General features: G+C 51.6%; 1 protein-coding gene across 7 annotated transcripts in view; it reads right to left on the bottom strand.

The window, feature by feature from the left end:
• Positions 1-7,678: 7,678 nt before the first annotated feature.
• Positions 7,679-12,946, bottom strand: part of AUTS2 (activator of transcription and developmental regulator AUTS2) — a 1,021,698-nt gene continuing 1,016,430 nt past the window's right edge. For all 7 annotated transcript variants that reach the window (XM_074345970.1, XM_074345974.1, XM_074345973.1 and 4 more), the window contains one exon: positions 7,679-10,861. In XM_074345970.1, coding sequence (XP_074202071.1) covers positions 9,607-10,861 — 1,255 coding nt within the window. In that variant the 3' untranslated portion in view covers positions 7,679-9,606. The remainder of the gene's footprint in view (positions 10,862-12,946) is intronic.

Genomic DNA, 12,946 nt, shown 5'->3' with positions numbered 1-12,946 from the left:
TTGACATCACGACTCTGCCCCTCCTACACCTCTCGTCGGCCCCTTCTTTATATCTTTAGTTGTAGAAGAACTTTTCTGGAAGGTTCTGCTCTTTTTCACTGATGATTGTTCTGGAAGTGGTTGTGATTTCGGTGGGTTCGTGAGAAGAGGTGAGCCCAGGGTCTTCTGCCCCGTCATCTTGGCCGATCTCCTGACCCACAGGTTATTTAAAAGTGTAATCTTCATTTCCAGATCATTGGGATTTTTCTGATTATTTAAAAAATATGACTAACTTAGATGCATTGCTGTCACAGAACATATTCTGTAGGTTTTCAGTCCTTTGAAATATGTGGGTATTTGCTTGGTGGCCCAAACTAGAACCAGTTTAGATTTCCTTCAGCAGGTGAGTGGTTGGACAGACAGTGGTACTTACCGGTCAGGTGGCTGAGTCCATTTAGGCTGCCAGAATGAAATGCCACAGGCGGGCGACTTAAACAGCAGAAACATGTTTTCTCAGAGTTCTGGAGGCCAGAAGTTCCAAGATCAGGTTCCTGCAGGGGTTGGTTTCTGGTGGGCGCTCTCCTCTTGACTCACTGAGTCCTCCTTCACATGGAAAAGGGAGAGATTTTCTTCATGTCTCTCCTCGTTTATAAAGACTATGCCAACTGGCTCTACCAGATCAGAACTCTACCCGTGTGACCTCATTTAAGCTTAATCACCTCTGTAAGACTCTGTCTCCAATATGGTCACATGGGAAGTTAGGGCTTCAGGATCTGAATTGGAGGGGAACACGGCTCTGTGGAATACTACTCAGTAATGAAAAAGGAAAGAACTATGAACTGTTGTTACACATGACAACTTGGATAAATCTCCAGGGAATGGTACTGAGTGAAAAAAGCCAATCCCCAAAGAGCTTCGTCCTGTATAATTTCATTTATAGAACATTTTTGAGATGACAAAATGTTGGAAATGGAGGGCAGAGTAGTGGTTGCCAGGGATGAGGACTGGAGAGTGGGCCGCACAAAGGACCCTTGTGGCGTTGGAGCTGTCCATCGTCTCGACTTCGGTGGTGGATACACGAATCTCTACCCGTGACAGCATCGTAAAGAGCTTAAAACACACCCCTAAATGAGTGTAACTGACACAGGGAAATGTGAATAAGACTGGTGGATGGTATCCTGCGTGAGGTGTTGTACTACAGTCTTGCATGATGTTACCACGGCGGGAAACTGGGCAGAGAATATGTGGGATCTCTCTCAATTCTTTCTTACAAGGACATCTAAACTACAACGATCTCACTAAACATTTCAATTTAAAGAACGTGCGATGTTTAATTTGCAAATTGTGGGGGGATCATGCTTGAAAGAATTCTGCTTTCATACTTTACCAGTTTTTAAAAATTAAGCAAATACTCTCTGAATATTTCCCCACCCCCCACCCCCTGTGTTTTTTTTCTTTCATGAGGTCTGTTTCTGCAATGTTGACTGAACTCATTCTCAGTCATCTAGAGCAAGGATTAGCCAGCTGTGGCCCAGGGGTGGGGTGGCCAGCGCTGTATTTAAGCAAGGCTGGGGTTTGTCCAGTGTGGTCTGTGGTTCCACAAAGCAACAGAGGGCAGGAATAGTGGGATGTATGTAGAGGTGACTATAATCGTTCACTAATGGGGTGAGGAGGGAGGTGAGAAAGAAGGAAATGGGGGGACAGTGTGTAGAGGCTGCATCCAGGGATTGTGGGAGGAGGTTCTGGAGGGAATGAACAGCAAGCCTGGGGTTAGGATGTGCTGCATTTGAAATGAGATCCGGGAGGAGCTGAGTTGTTGATGGTGCCAGAGCCTGGGCGTGACCATGGGGGTGAGAATCAGATGGCAGTGTTGTTGGAAAGAGTAGCAGTGAGCAGGGGGACACCGAGGCCTGAGTGGGGAGTGGTGGGCAGGCAACTGCACCCGGGAGCTGGGGGATTTGGGGAGCGGGAAGGGAGAAGGATCGGAGAGCTGTGAGGGGGTAATGAGAAGGATGCTCCAGTTTTAGAGCTCAGCAGGGGGGCGGTGTTCGGGGGTGTGTGTCCTCAGGGGGCGTGTCCTTGGGGGAACAGATGGTGAAGGGAGGTGTGGAGAACATAGATGGAACAGGGAGTTTGTGTTAACAACTGGCCAGGGGGCCAGAGAGGGTTTCTAGAACACGAGGAGGATGTGAGTGGAGTGGAGCTAATGGGATGCTGAGGGCCGGCAGGCTGAGATAGCAATGGAAGCAGGTAGAACTAGCGCCGAGGGCCGAGGCAGAGGGCGGTCCTGCCGCTGAGAGCGGGTGGGCTGGGAGACTCGGGGGAGCAGAGCTTGGGGCTGCTTCCTGACTGATCCCTGCAGGTGTAGGCCAGGGGCTGGGATTGGGGACAAACACGTGGGCGCCTCTTGGCGACAGAAGCCTGCAGAAGGGGCCCTGCAGGCGCACCCAGGTGTCAGGAAGGCCGTATGGGAGCCTCCTTTGCCCTCCGGAGGGTGAATGGAGGCTGCAGGGTTTAGATGCTGCTCTGTCTCGAGTTTCAGGATGTGTACGTGGGGCTGAAGCTGGAGGTTAAATGCTCAACAGAAAGTGAGAGGAATTTGGACTTGGCTCATGGAGACCCTGGGAATTTCGTTTATTAGTAGAATCTCCCTGAGACTTGATTTACAGAAACGTTAGCAGTTCCCAGTTGCTCACAGGATGAGGTCCAAAGGCCTTTTTGATCCTGGCTTTTCGGGCCTCTTCCTGTGAATCCTCCTTCCCCGAGGTCTCTCAAGCATTAGCTGCACTTTGCTGTTACCTTGGCATTCCTTCCTTGAATAGCAAATAAAATCCTACCCAGCCATGTAAACATAACCTGTTTGACTGATTAGGGAGATTAGAAATCAGCTGGTGAAGTCCAGTCTCCTGCCTTCTTCCCGTGTTCGAGGTGAGGAAGCTGAGGCAGGTCTAGAGACAGTGACTTGCAGCTCAGACCCATCCCATCGCAGGGCCCTGTTTGCTCACGGGCCCACCCGCGGGGTCCCGAAGGAACTCGGAGGCGCCACCACCTGGTCCTTAGCAGGACTGCAGGGGAGGCGAAAAGGAGAGAGGCGTCTCCCACTGGCTCAGGACTCTCGGGCGAGAGGCCGCATTTTACCGGCCTCCCAGAGCTGAAGGGAGTTTGGGGAAACCCAGGAGCAGAGAAAAACCAGGCTGAATACAAACCTGGCTGGAGCGGAGGCCTTCATCTTATTGACTCAACAATGGCCTTAAGAACGCCTTCCCGAGCCACAGAGGCTCTCACGCCGCCCTCTTCACGTTTCGTAGCTGCTGTCCCTGTCTGTGATTGTCTCGGCTAACTTGTCACTTGACTATCTTCCCCTTGGACGGAAGCCCAGCGGGGGTGGGAGGGGCTCCTGCTGCAGCCCCAGCACCGGGCACCAGCCTGGCCAACGGGACACCCTCCACGTTTGTCAAAGAGGTGAGTGTGCATGTATTCCACACCCACCAATGGGTCCAGGAACTTTTGCTGCTGTGAGGGGTGTGTGAACCACGGCAGGCGGCATCCTTCGTTGCATGATTACAGGCCCACTGGCGTGAAGCGCCGTCTGGATGGGTGAAAATTCCAAATAACAGAGGAATGCTGGCTTTTTGCTTTCAAGGACTCTCGGTTTATTGGAACTTTAGTCCTACTTTAATAATTAGGTATGAGAATACTTTGTTTTCAAGAACCCTTGTGTTAAATATTTGCACATGTCTGCAGTCGCAAACTGCCCATCGACATCTGCCCAACATGGACAGAAACTGTGGCGGGTGGGGTGTGGGGCTCTGGGAGTGACATGCTGCAGGCAGCTCAGGGCATGTGGTCCCGTGGGAAATGCAGTGTCAGCGGGGTCATGACATCTGGTCTGCCTACATAAAACTTCCGTAGTCCAAGATCATTCTGGAGCAAATATGGTATCTTGTGGGTTGCTTTGGACCACACAAGCCACTAATTAAAAAAACAAAAATCTTAGATATATAGACCTGGATTAATCATAATCTTTGATTCATAACATATTCTCATCACTGAGCCATGCACGGTACTCTTGTTTCATTCATTCATTCATTCCAGGCCCCCAGTTTGAAGCCTCTGGAAAATACATGGTGCTAATTACAAGTCAGTGTTAATGGGTAAACTGTGTCCCTGCAGTTGCTGTTTAAGGGCCTAACTCAGCCAGCCTTTCCTGGGTGGGAACATGGTTCCACTGCAGGCCCTCGGGGGAGACAGCCCAGGTGTGTATCCAGGTTATGCACTTGAACTCGGGCAAAATATCCCACCTCTCTGGGCCTCGTTTTTCTCACTGTCCAGTTGGGGTTATTCCTTGTAAGGCTGTTGAAAACATTAAGGGAGCTAGTCTGTGTCAGAAGCACTTAGAGGAGTACATGCAAAAAGCACTCATTTAACACCGGCTGCTGTCAGTACTGCTAAGGGGGGGCGGACCTCTCCGGCCATTTCTTACTGTTAGGGGTGCAGGAGTTTGTGATGACACACTAGCGCCAGTCAGGACAGGCCTGGAAACAAAATGTCTTTCTGGCTTCAACAAGGTTACAACCTCTATGACTCAGTAGGATCCTAGGTCAGGCTAAAAAGTCCAAGACAAGGGGCAGTCAGGGGAGACTTCCTGGAGGTGAAGACCTTTGAGGTGAGTCTTAGTTTGCCAGACGGAAGAGAGACAGCAGAGGGAACAGAGACACAGAGGTGTGAGTGCCCAGCGAGCACGGGGCAGGCTCACGGAGGTGAGGCTCCCAGGTCCCCGGGCACTAGAGGTGCAGGACTTTGAAGGACAGGTGAGAATCTGGGCTCCACTCTGATGTCCTCTTTAAGGAATGGTTTTGGAACCTGGGAGACATGTAAGCAGAAGTGGCAGCAGCGTGGAGGGTGGGAGTAGGGGCGTCCAGGTGAGACGATGGGGTGGCAGTCACGGGGCAAGAGCAGAAAGCAGCCTCACTCCTCGGCCCAGGTGACTCTCACCCTGCTTCAGAATCTTCCTTCTGTAACACTACTTTCAAGCTAGGGACTGTGACTCACGATTCCAAAGGCCTGAGATGAAGTAGTGGGTGTGACTAGTATTTAAAAAAATGAGTCGAAAGAGAAGAGAATTTTTAAAAAATCAGGGTTCATCGCACGTATCAGGGCCTTGCTGCATCACACTGTTTCAGGTGTGTGCACACCTGCGTTGCAGGCCAGAGTCAGAAAAACTTGTGAGACAGGACTCTCTGCAGCCTCCTGGTTCCGGAACCAGCCCAGGAGTGGCCGCACCCACCTGGCACAGGCCTTGTCTGGGGCACATGTTATTCAGACCCTGCCCTGAGGGGCCCCGTGGAACCCCGGAACAGGAAGGGCTGAGTGGAGGGTTGGGGAGGGGAGGCCAGAGAGCTTGAAGAGGCCTTAAGTATCAGCCAACAAGTTCAAGTTACAGCTGAGGAAACTGAGGACCTGCCTGGGACACGAGCCTTGAAGGCTTCGGGCTGGTGCTCTTTCTGGCCTTGTTGAGTCACCAGATACAGGCTCAGAGGTCTCTCTAGCTCGCTGACATCGGAGGGCCAGTAAACGCTTTGGGTGAGACGGTGTGGGGCCTCGGCTGTGCCAGCTCCCCACGTGCTCCCTCCAGACCCTGCCCTAGGTCCTGCCACCCCCGCAGCAAGTGAGAAACGCCAAGGCCTGGGGGTTAGAAACCCTTCAGCAAAGAATCCTCAGGACATGTAATTGGAACTGAGTTGGTAAAAAGAAAGTCAGCTTCCCTTTTGTGTGGGCTGTTCTCTGCTTATACTTCCATTGGCCCTGGGACTGCGCACGCCGGAACTATTCCGCGGACATGTGTCGGGCTTATGACTTGCCTGTCTTTAGGTCTTGTTATATCCAGATGGCCTCATTTCACACATTAAGAAACAGTTCCGGAGAAGTCCTGTGATTTGCTCAAGGTCACTGAGAAGGGAAGGCACTGGGAGGGGGGTTGGTGGTCATGGCTGCTGGCCCTCTGCCTGTGGTCCCCGCCCCATCCCAGGCTGTTGGCGGTTCCGATGTGAGATGCTCTACGCTAGCTTTGTCCCTGAGATAGTGCCCAAGGAAGACCTGAGTCTCATAGTATGGAATCGTCTTTGAGGATATTACTTTCTAGCTGATAAATGACCCTGTTCTCTGGAAAGGAAACTTTCCATGTCTAAGAAATTGCTCAGAAATTTGTAGGGAAAAAAAGGCGGCAAAGTTTAAAAAAATAACACATGGAAAAGCCCATGCCACTCTTGTGATCTTCCTTCCTTCAACTGATTTAATGGCACCGAGGCCAAGTCTGCTCTTCAGTATGGACCCAAACAAACACCCACGAGAGGGTCTTTGGCACCCGCAGCGGCACGGCTAATCGCAGCTACACTGACCATCACATTTCCCCGCATGCATCTTGACTGAGGCAGAAGAAGGCTCGACAGCACACGCGGTTGTGAATATCCATCCCAAATGGTAATTATTGCATCATTATGTGCGCCCTTTCACTTGTCATGTGCCATTAGAAGGTAACAAGATCATTGTCAGTCAGACTGTGGAGATAATTAGAGCGTCTATAGGATAGCAGGAAATCAAATTGGTGCTGGTGCCCATTGATGCCGGGGAGCAGAACGTAATTAGAGGGGAAATATGCAAAGGTTGAGAGGAAGGAAGCCCCGGGGACTCAGTGCCGTGACTGATTTGAGAGCGACTTCCCCGGCTGACACTGCAGATGGCGACATGGAGAGAGGGGCGGTCTGCCCGAAGCCACAAGTCGAGGCGCCACGGATGGTGTTTGGAAGGCCCCCGGAATTGCCTGATTTGGGAAGAACATGGTGTTCATCGTGTTTGCCAACCTAGTTTTCCTTCAACTTACTCTCTCCAGCCTGGGGGCCAGGTATCAGCCTAAAAGCAGGGCCAAGTGAAGTGGGCCTTCATTCCAACCCAGCGTCAGCTTCCCCAGCCCGGTGCCCCTCCCCCGTCCCAGCTGCAGGTGTCTGTGGCCCAGAGCCCCCCATTTCTGTTTGCTTCCACATCCAGTTCTCCCACAGCAGCCCCCGCATCCTGCTAAGCTGGGCTGCTTTTGTTCCCCAACAGTTAAGATACAAACACCAATCCAAACAATCTCATCCAAATGGCAACGTCATCATGTTGACACCAGAAAATGGAACAATTTTTTACATCTTGAAAAAAACAAAACAGGTTTTAGAGGACAAGGGAGAAGTCTGTAAGCTGACGAGGGTTATGCCGTGGAATTCAGCGAGACACAGGCAAAGAAGAGACGGGAACAAATTACCTGACAGGGCTGTTGACCGCATCCACCAGCTTTGTCAGAGGCCCGCAGTCAGATCCGTCACTGCCGCGAACAAAGCACGTGCCGAGGGCGGGGGAGGCCCGAGACACAGGGCGCTGCCTAACTCGGCCCGCACATGTATCGTCTGCGAAATCCAAGAGTACTTTCCCGGGACTTATAGGATTTTAGTTGAGAACATACCAAAAAAAAAAAAAAAAAAAAAAATCCACACCTGCTTGTGCAGATCGCAAATGTTTACAGAGACTAACTGGCACGCTGGGGAGGGGGCCAGCCTCTTGTCCTCACTCGGGCTGGGCGTTCCTCTTCCAGAGCCCGGTCTGCAGGTGTGGCTTCTTCCCTAGGGTAACGATGGTCGTCTCACACAAACAAGCGGCTGGAAGCTTAGTTCACATTTTTTAATAACATGGCACAGTTTACATAACACAAGAAGGCTCCGCCGATGAGAACATGCTGAAGACTCAAGTCGCTTCACGTTTCTTTTCACATAGGATCTAGAAAGGACTTTATTACATACAGGAGAAACAGCAAAAAGGTCTGTATAGAACACTCTCTTTACAATACTGAAAGCTACCACTACAATTCCAGTGTACATATTCCTTGGATTTTTTTTTCCTTTTTAGTTGTTGTCTTAAAAAAAAAAAAAACGAAAACACTGCACAACATCTGGAATTCACAAAATCTGAAGCTCACAACTAAACCTTCAGTTGACTACTAAAATAGATCTCTCTGCTTATTAGAAACAATGGTCTGTAGTTAACTTTTTTTTTTTTTTTTGCAAAAACAGGATAACAATGTCAGATAGCACTTTAATATACTAGAAGACCAAATGGAACTAATTTTATTTCATACATATATTTTACAGTCCAGTAGACAAGATATATTGTATTTCTCTGCTAGTAAAGTCATATTCTCTCCAAATATGTAGACAAGAGGCTTCATGTATTATAAAAGTATCATGAAGAGACATTAAGATTGATGCAAACTCAAAAACACACCACACACACAAGACCGTGTCTCTGCCACCTTTCACCCTTGGTAACTCTCCCTGGCCCCCCAAGGTTGACCTGTTTCGGCTACTCCCAGACTCGATTACCGACTGGAATACGATGAGTCACACTAGGAAATGTGCACCTTGACTTCGTCAGCTATTGAATACAGTGAAAACATATCCATCATCTGAGAAAACGCGACGCTTTCTTTCAGGATCTGTTTGGGTGTAATTAAATCTCATTACAAAACGAGGAGGTGTGTACAGACAGGAAACAGGACACACTGAAAAAAACGCATGGTTCCCACATGAGATGTGTGTGCAGTCACGTGACTGAGGGTGACGAGATGCTGGCCACCTGTTTGTGTCCCCTGATCCTGGCATCTGACCACTCCCATCCTCCCTGGCACTGGTTGTTCACGTCCTCGGTTACCTTTCCGGGGCTGCACTCTCCCCTCCACCGCCAAAGGCCCACAAGCAGCAACTTCAGAAGCGAAGTTTCAGCCTGGGGTCTGATTTGCAAAATCGGGTGTTTCTCCGTTTGAAAAACAAGCAAGGAAAACAGAGTCATATCACGTAAGCGCTTGTTCAGGGAAAATATGACCTTAAGTATGTTGTAAATGGACTTGAAAAGGCTCCTTTGAGTTAGGCGGGCTTTTGTGAAAAGCCCTAACATTCATTGCATAGTTGAAGGGTTTAGCTGTCTAGAACAATACATGGGAACACAGCAGACTGTGCTCACTGGTATTAAGTCTGCAAATAGCACATTTTAAGAAGTATTAATGTATTATGTTACTTAATCTTTATCTATTTACATCTGTACAAAGTAAAGCTTTCATCTTACCCTTTTGCATATATGAACCATTAGCTCATGAAGCAATCTTTTTTTTTTCTTTTCTTCTTTTTTTTTTTTTACATAACTATGTACATGACCTTTCCTTCTCGTCTGAAAGAGCTCTGCACGGTGGATTGTGTGGACTGTTTGATTTTTCACCCCGATCATCACCACACTGGTGAGTGTTACCCTCTTTACTGTTTTGGTTCAAATCAAAAAGTTTTATACAAGAAACCAAAAGAGTGGGGAAGACATGGGAACATAGGACTTGGCTAAAAGATCTGAAAAATTTCAACAGAGCATATACAAAAACATTTCAAAATCTGCACTGAGTCTATACATTTTTACAAGGGGAAGGGCTTGTAAGGGCGCCCCCCCCCCCCCCGTCTGCGCTCGGGGCGCTGGCGGCCCTCGGCCCTCGCTCTTTCCGGAGTCCGGCGCTGTGCGGCCGCGGGCCCTCTTCTCCCTCTGTGTCCTGTTCTCTCCTTACCGAGCTTCGATATCCTTCAGAGTGTGGGAGGGAGGCCGCTCCCTGATCTCCGCGGACAGAGGGGTAGTCCTTCTGGGGGAAACGGGGCGGCCCCCCAGCGTGGAGATGAGCGGGGGAGGCGCGCTGAGTGCCGCCGTCGGGGGGGTCTTGTTGAGGAGTCCGTTCTGGGGGCCCGCGGTGGGGCTGATCCGGGGGTAGTGCATGCTGGGGAGCCCAGGCGTGAGGAGGCCGGGGTGGGGCAGGTGTCCGTCCAGGGAGGCGGGGTGCACGGGGTGGAGCCGCGGGTGCTCGTAGTCCTCTCTGAGCATGTGCAGGCGCTCCCGCTCGTCCAGGTGGCCCCCACGCTCGTGCTCCCGCCGCGGGTCCATGGACAGGGGGTGGTGGTGGTGGTGGTGGTGGTGGTTGTAGTCGTGGGGCTCCCGGTCCCTGAAGGAGCGCTCAGCTTCGTACAGCCGGGGTGTCGAGAGCCGGTGCAGAGGGTCGTTCCTCAGCAGGAAGTCCCTGCCCAGCGGGTCTCTCCGGTGAATGTCAAGTTCTCGGTAGGGGTCCCTCAAGGGGTCGCGAATGGGGTCCCAGTGGAAAGATGGGTACGGGAAGCGCTCTCCGCCCGGGATGGGGCTGATGCCCATGAAAGGTGTCATCATGCGAGTCCTGTCCAGGCTGCTGATGCTGTTCATGGGGTGGATCCCCGTCACCCCCACGGTCATGGGCATGGAGGCCAAGGGCCCCGGGTGCACGCTGGCCGAGGAGCTGGGCGGCGGTGGCTCTGAGGACCGGTGGGTCTGCGGGGCCTCAGGGGGCAGGTCGTGGTCTTCCTTGCGCTCCTCCTTCACCTTGACCTCCGTGCTCTTCTTGGGGTTCTCGTAGGCCGGCTCGCCCTTGCGTGGCTCTGCCTCGCGGCTGGCCGCGCTGCTGGGCCTGGCCCCGTCCACGGCGGGCGCCCGCGTGTAGGGCGACGGCCCCCGGGCCAGCTGCTTGGCCTCCTCGCCCGCGGCGCGCCCCTCGTGGCCGTGGCCGTGGCCGTCCTTCTCAGGCAGGGCGCCCTCCTTCGCCTTGTGTTCGTCGGCGCCTGGGTCCTTGCGAGATTCCAAGTGGTCTCGCTCCCTCTCTTTGGATTTGTCTTTGTCGCGCGCCTCAGTGTTCAAATGACCCCTGATCTGTTCGGTTGAGCTGCGGTTGTGGCCCAGGGTGCTCACCGGGAGGACGGGTGCTGGTGAAGGGTGGCTGGAGTGTCTCTTCTCGACGCCTTCCCTGGGGAGGAGACAGGGACACAAGGAGGCACGTGAAACCGGCTGCCGGCCAGGCGGGGGCTGCCGATGAGATGGCGTGTGAAGAGGCCAGGCTCGGGCCGGGTCACCAAGGCAGCCAGACGTGCCCTCCTGGGGTCCGACCAGCCACCCCGACCTGACTCACCCCAATGTCAGAGGAAGCTCTGGGGGTGGGGGAGAAGTGCGGGGGATGAGGGTGAGCGGGCGGGGGGGGTCTAGGGGGGAAGAACACTGCATGTAAGAGGCACACGCCTGAATCAAGACCAGGGAGGAAGAGCTCGCTGAAATGACCAACGTGGTCAGGAAGGTGGCGACGGGGCCACACGCTTGTCTGCCTGGCTTCTCAGGTTCTCTGCATGCCAAACATAAATGCAACCTTCCTTCCACCCTTGCAGTGCAGAGCCAGCGAGAGGAAGAGTTTGACGTGTCTTACTCTCCTGACATCAGGACAGAGGGCAGGTTTCAGAGTAAAGGTGGCAGATACAGGGCAACCTCCAAGATGCAGCGCTGAGGGGTTGAAGGGAAACCGCAAATTCAGGACTTCAGGGTTGCAGAAAGCACTTTTGTGTGAGGAAAGCCAAGAAAGCCAAAATCTGATGAGAAGACAGTGGAGAGCCAGCAGGAAGAGCAGGGCCACAGACACAAAACTTCAGGGGAACAGTTCCCCAGGTGGAAATGGGAAAGAATTTGAGAGGCCCCATCCTGGGTGAGGGCTGAAGTGTACGGGGCATTAAACGCGAGGCAGCAGAGGACAATAAGGTAAACGTGGAGAGGCGAGACGCAGGCTGCCGGTTGGGCTCAGGAGAAGAGGGGGCCCAGGGAGAGCATTAAGATGGTTTCCCCTGTAAGTTTTGCTTCTAGCCAACGTGCCAAGGCTAAGAAGAAGAACGTTTTTAAAGGGAAGAATAGAGAAGGTATTTTATCATTGACTTTCATCCAAAAGGACATTTTGATGCCATCAAGAAAAATGGGGAAAGGTTTGCACCATAGCCCGCCTTCTCTTCACTGACAGGCCATCCAGAGAGCTCCTGGTCTCAGGGGTGCCCACTCCAGGTGCACCTCACTCTGGCGGTTTTACAGCTCAGAGCTGAATGTCATAATCGGTCCTCCCGTTGGTTAAGAGATTTTTTTTTTACTATATTGTCCTGAAGGAAAAAACTCCTTCCCTTTTCTGAGAAATCAGCTAGCATGATGATCTATGCTGGATCAACGCTGCACTTAGAGCCTGCAAAGTCCAATTCTTTTAAATCACTAGGACACACGTACACACATATATACACACACACACAGTACAAACGGTAAAGGGAAACTAAAGATTTGGATCGTATTTGAGACTTAAGTACCAAAAGGAAAGTGTCACCAGGTATTTTCTGTCAAGCACATCTTGTGTGTTCCTTGCTAGTTCATTCAAAATGAAAACAGCCTGAAGAAAGGGGGAATAAAGAGGGTGCACTTCATCAAGAATGCAGTGACATCCTTCAGAAGAAATAACTCTAAGACATTTTTCTCTTGAAGGCTACTTCTTTTTTAGGCAGGGGTCACCACGTATAGAAATAAAAATGGTTAGTAAAGTTTATTACCCACTGGCTCAACAAAACCCAGACCCAAACTGCTTAGTGACGTTTCTCTAAAGCGGGGTGAGCAAAATGTTACCCGTCATCTGGGAACCCAGGATTTGAGTTTGAACAAAATTGAGAAAAATATGATGAGACAATGCAAACATGACTTTCTAACAGAAAACAAAAAGAAAAGAGAGAGGAAGAGGGCGAGAAAACCTATGGATGAGTCAATGGACTGCACGAACTGGAAAGCAAACATGGTGTTGATTTCATGCTGTGTGTGTCTGGTCCGGACTCCTCCTCACTGTCTTTGAGCGGAAGAGCTGTGTTTGGAGACACTAAAGCTCGCAGGAGGGAGGCTCTGAGTGTGGCGTTGCTTCTGGGTCAGGACTCGCTCGCTAAGTACTGGGGACAGGCTTCCGATGGTGGCCTGCAGTCAGGATGGCCGAGGCGGGGTGCGCTTGGGACGCGGGGGGCCTGGGGCGCGGCCCTGGCTGCGTGGGGGGCGG

The sequence above is a fragment of the Camelus bactrianus genome, chromosome 18, assembly GCF_048773025.1.
Source record: "Camelus bactrianus isolate YW-2024 breed Bactrian camel chromosome 18, ASM4877302v1, whole genome shotgun sequence".
Classification (NCBI taxonomy): Eukaryota; Metazoa; Chordata; class Mammalia; order Artiodactyla; family Camelidae; genus Camelus; species Camelus bactrianus.
Note: the sequence above shows the minus strand (reverse complement) of the source record. Positions and strands in the feature narration are given on the sequence as shown.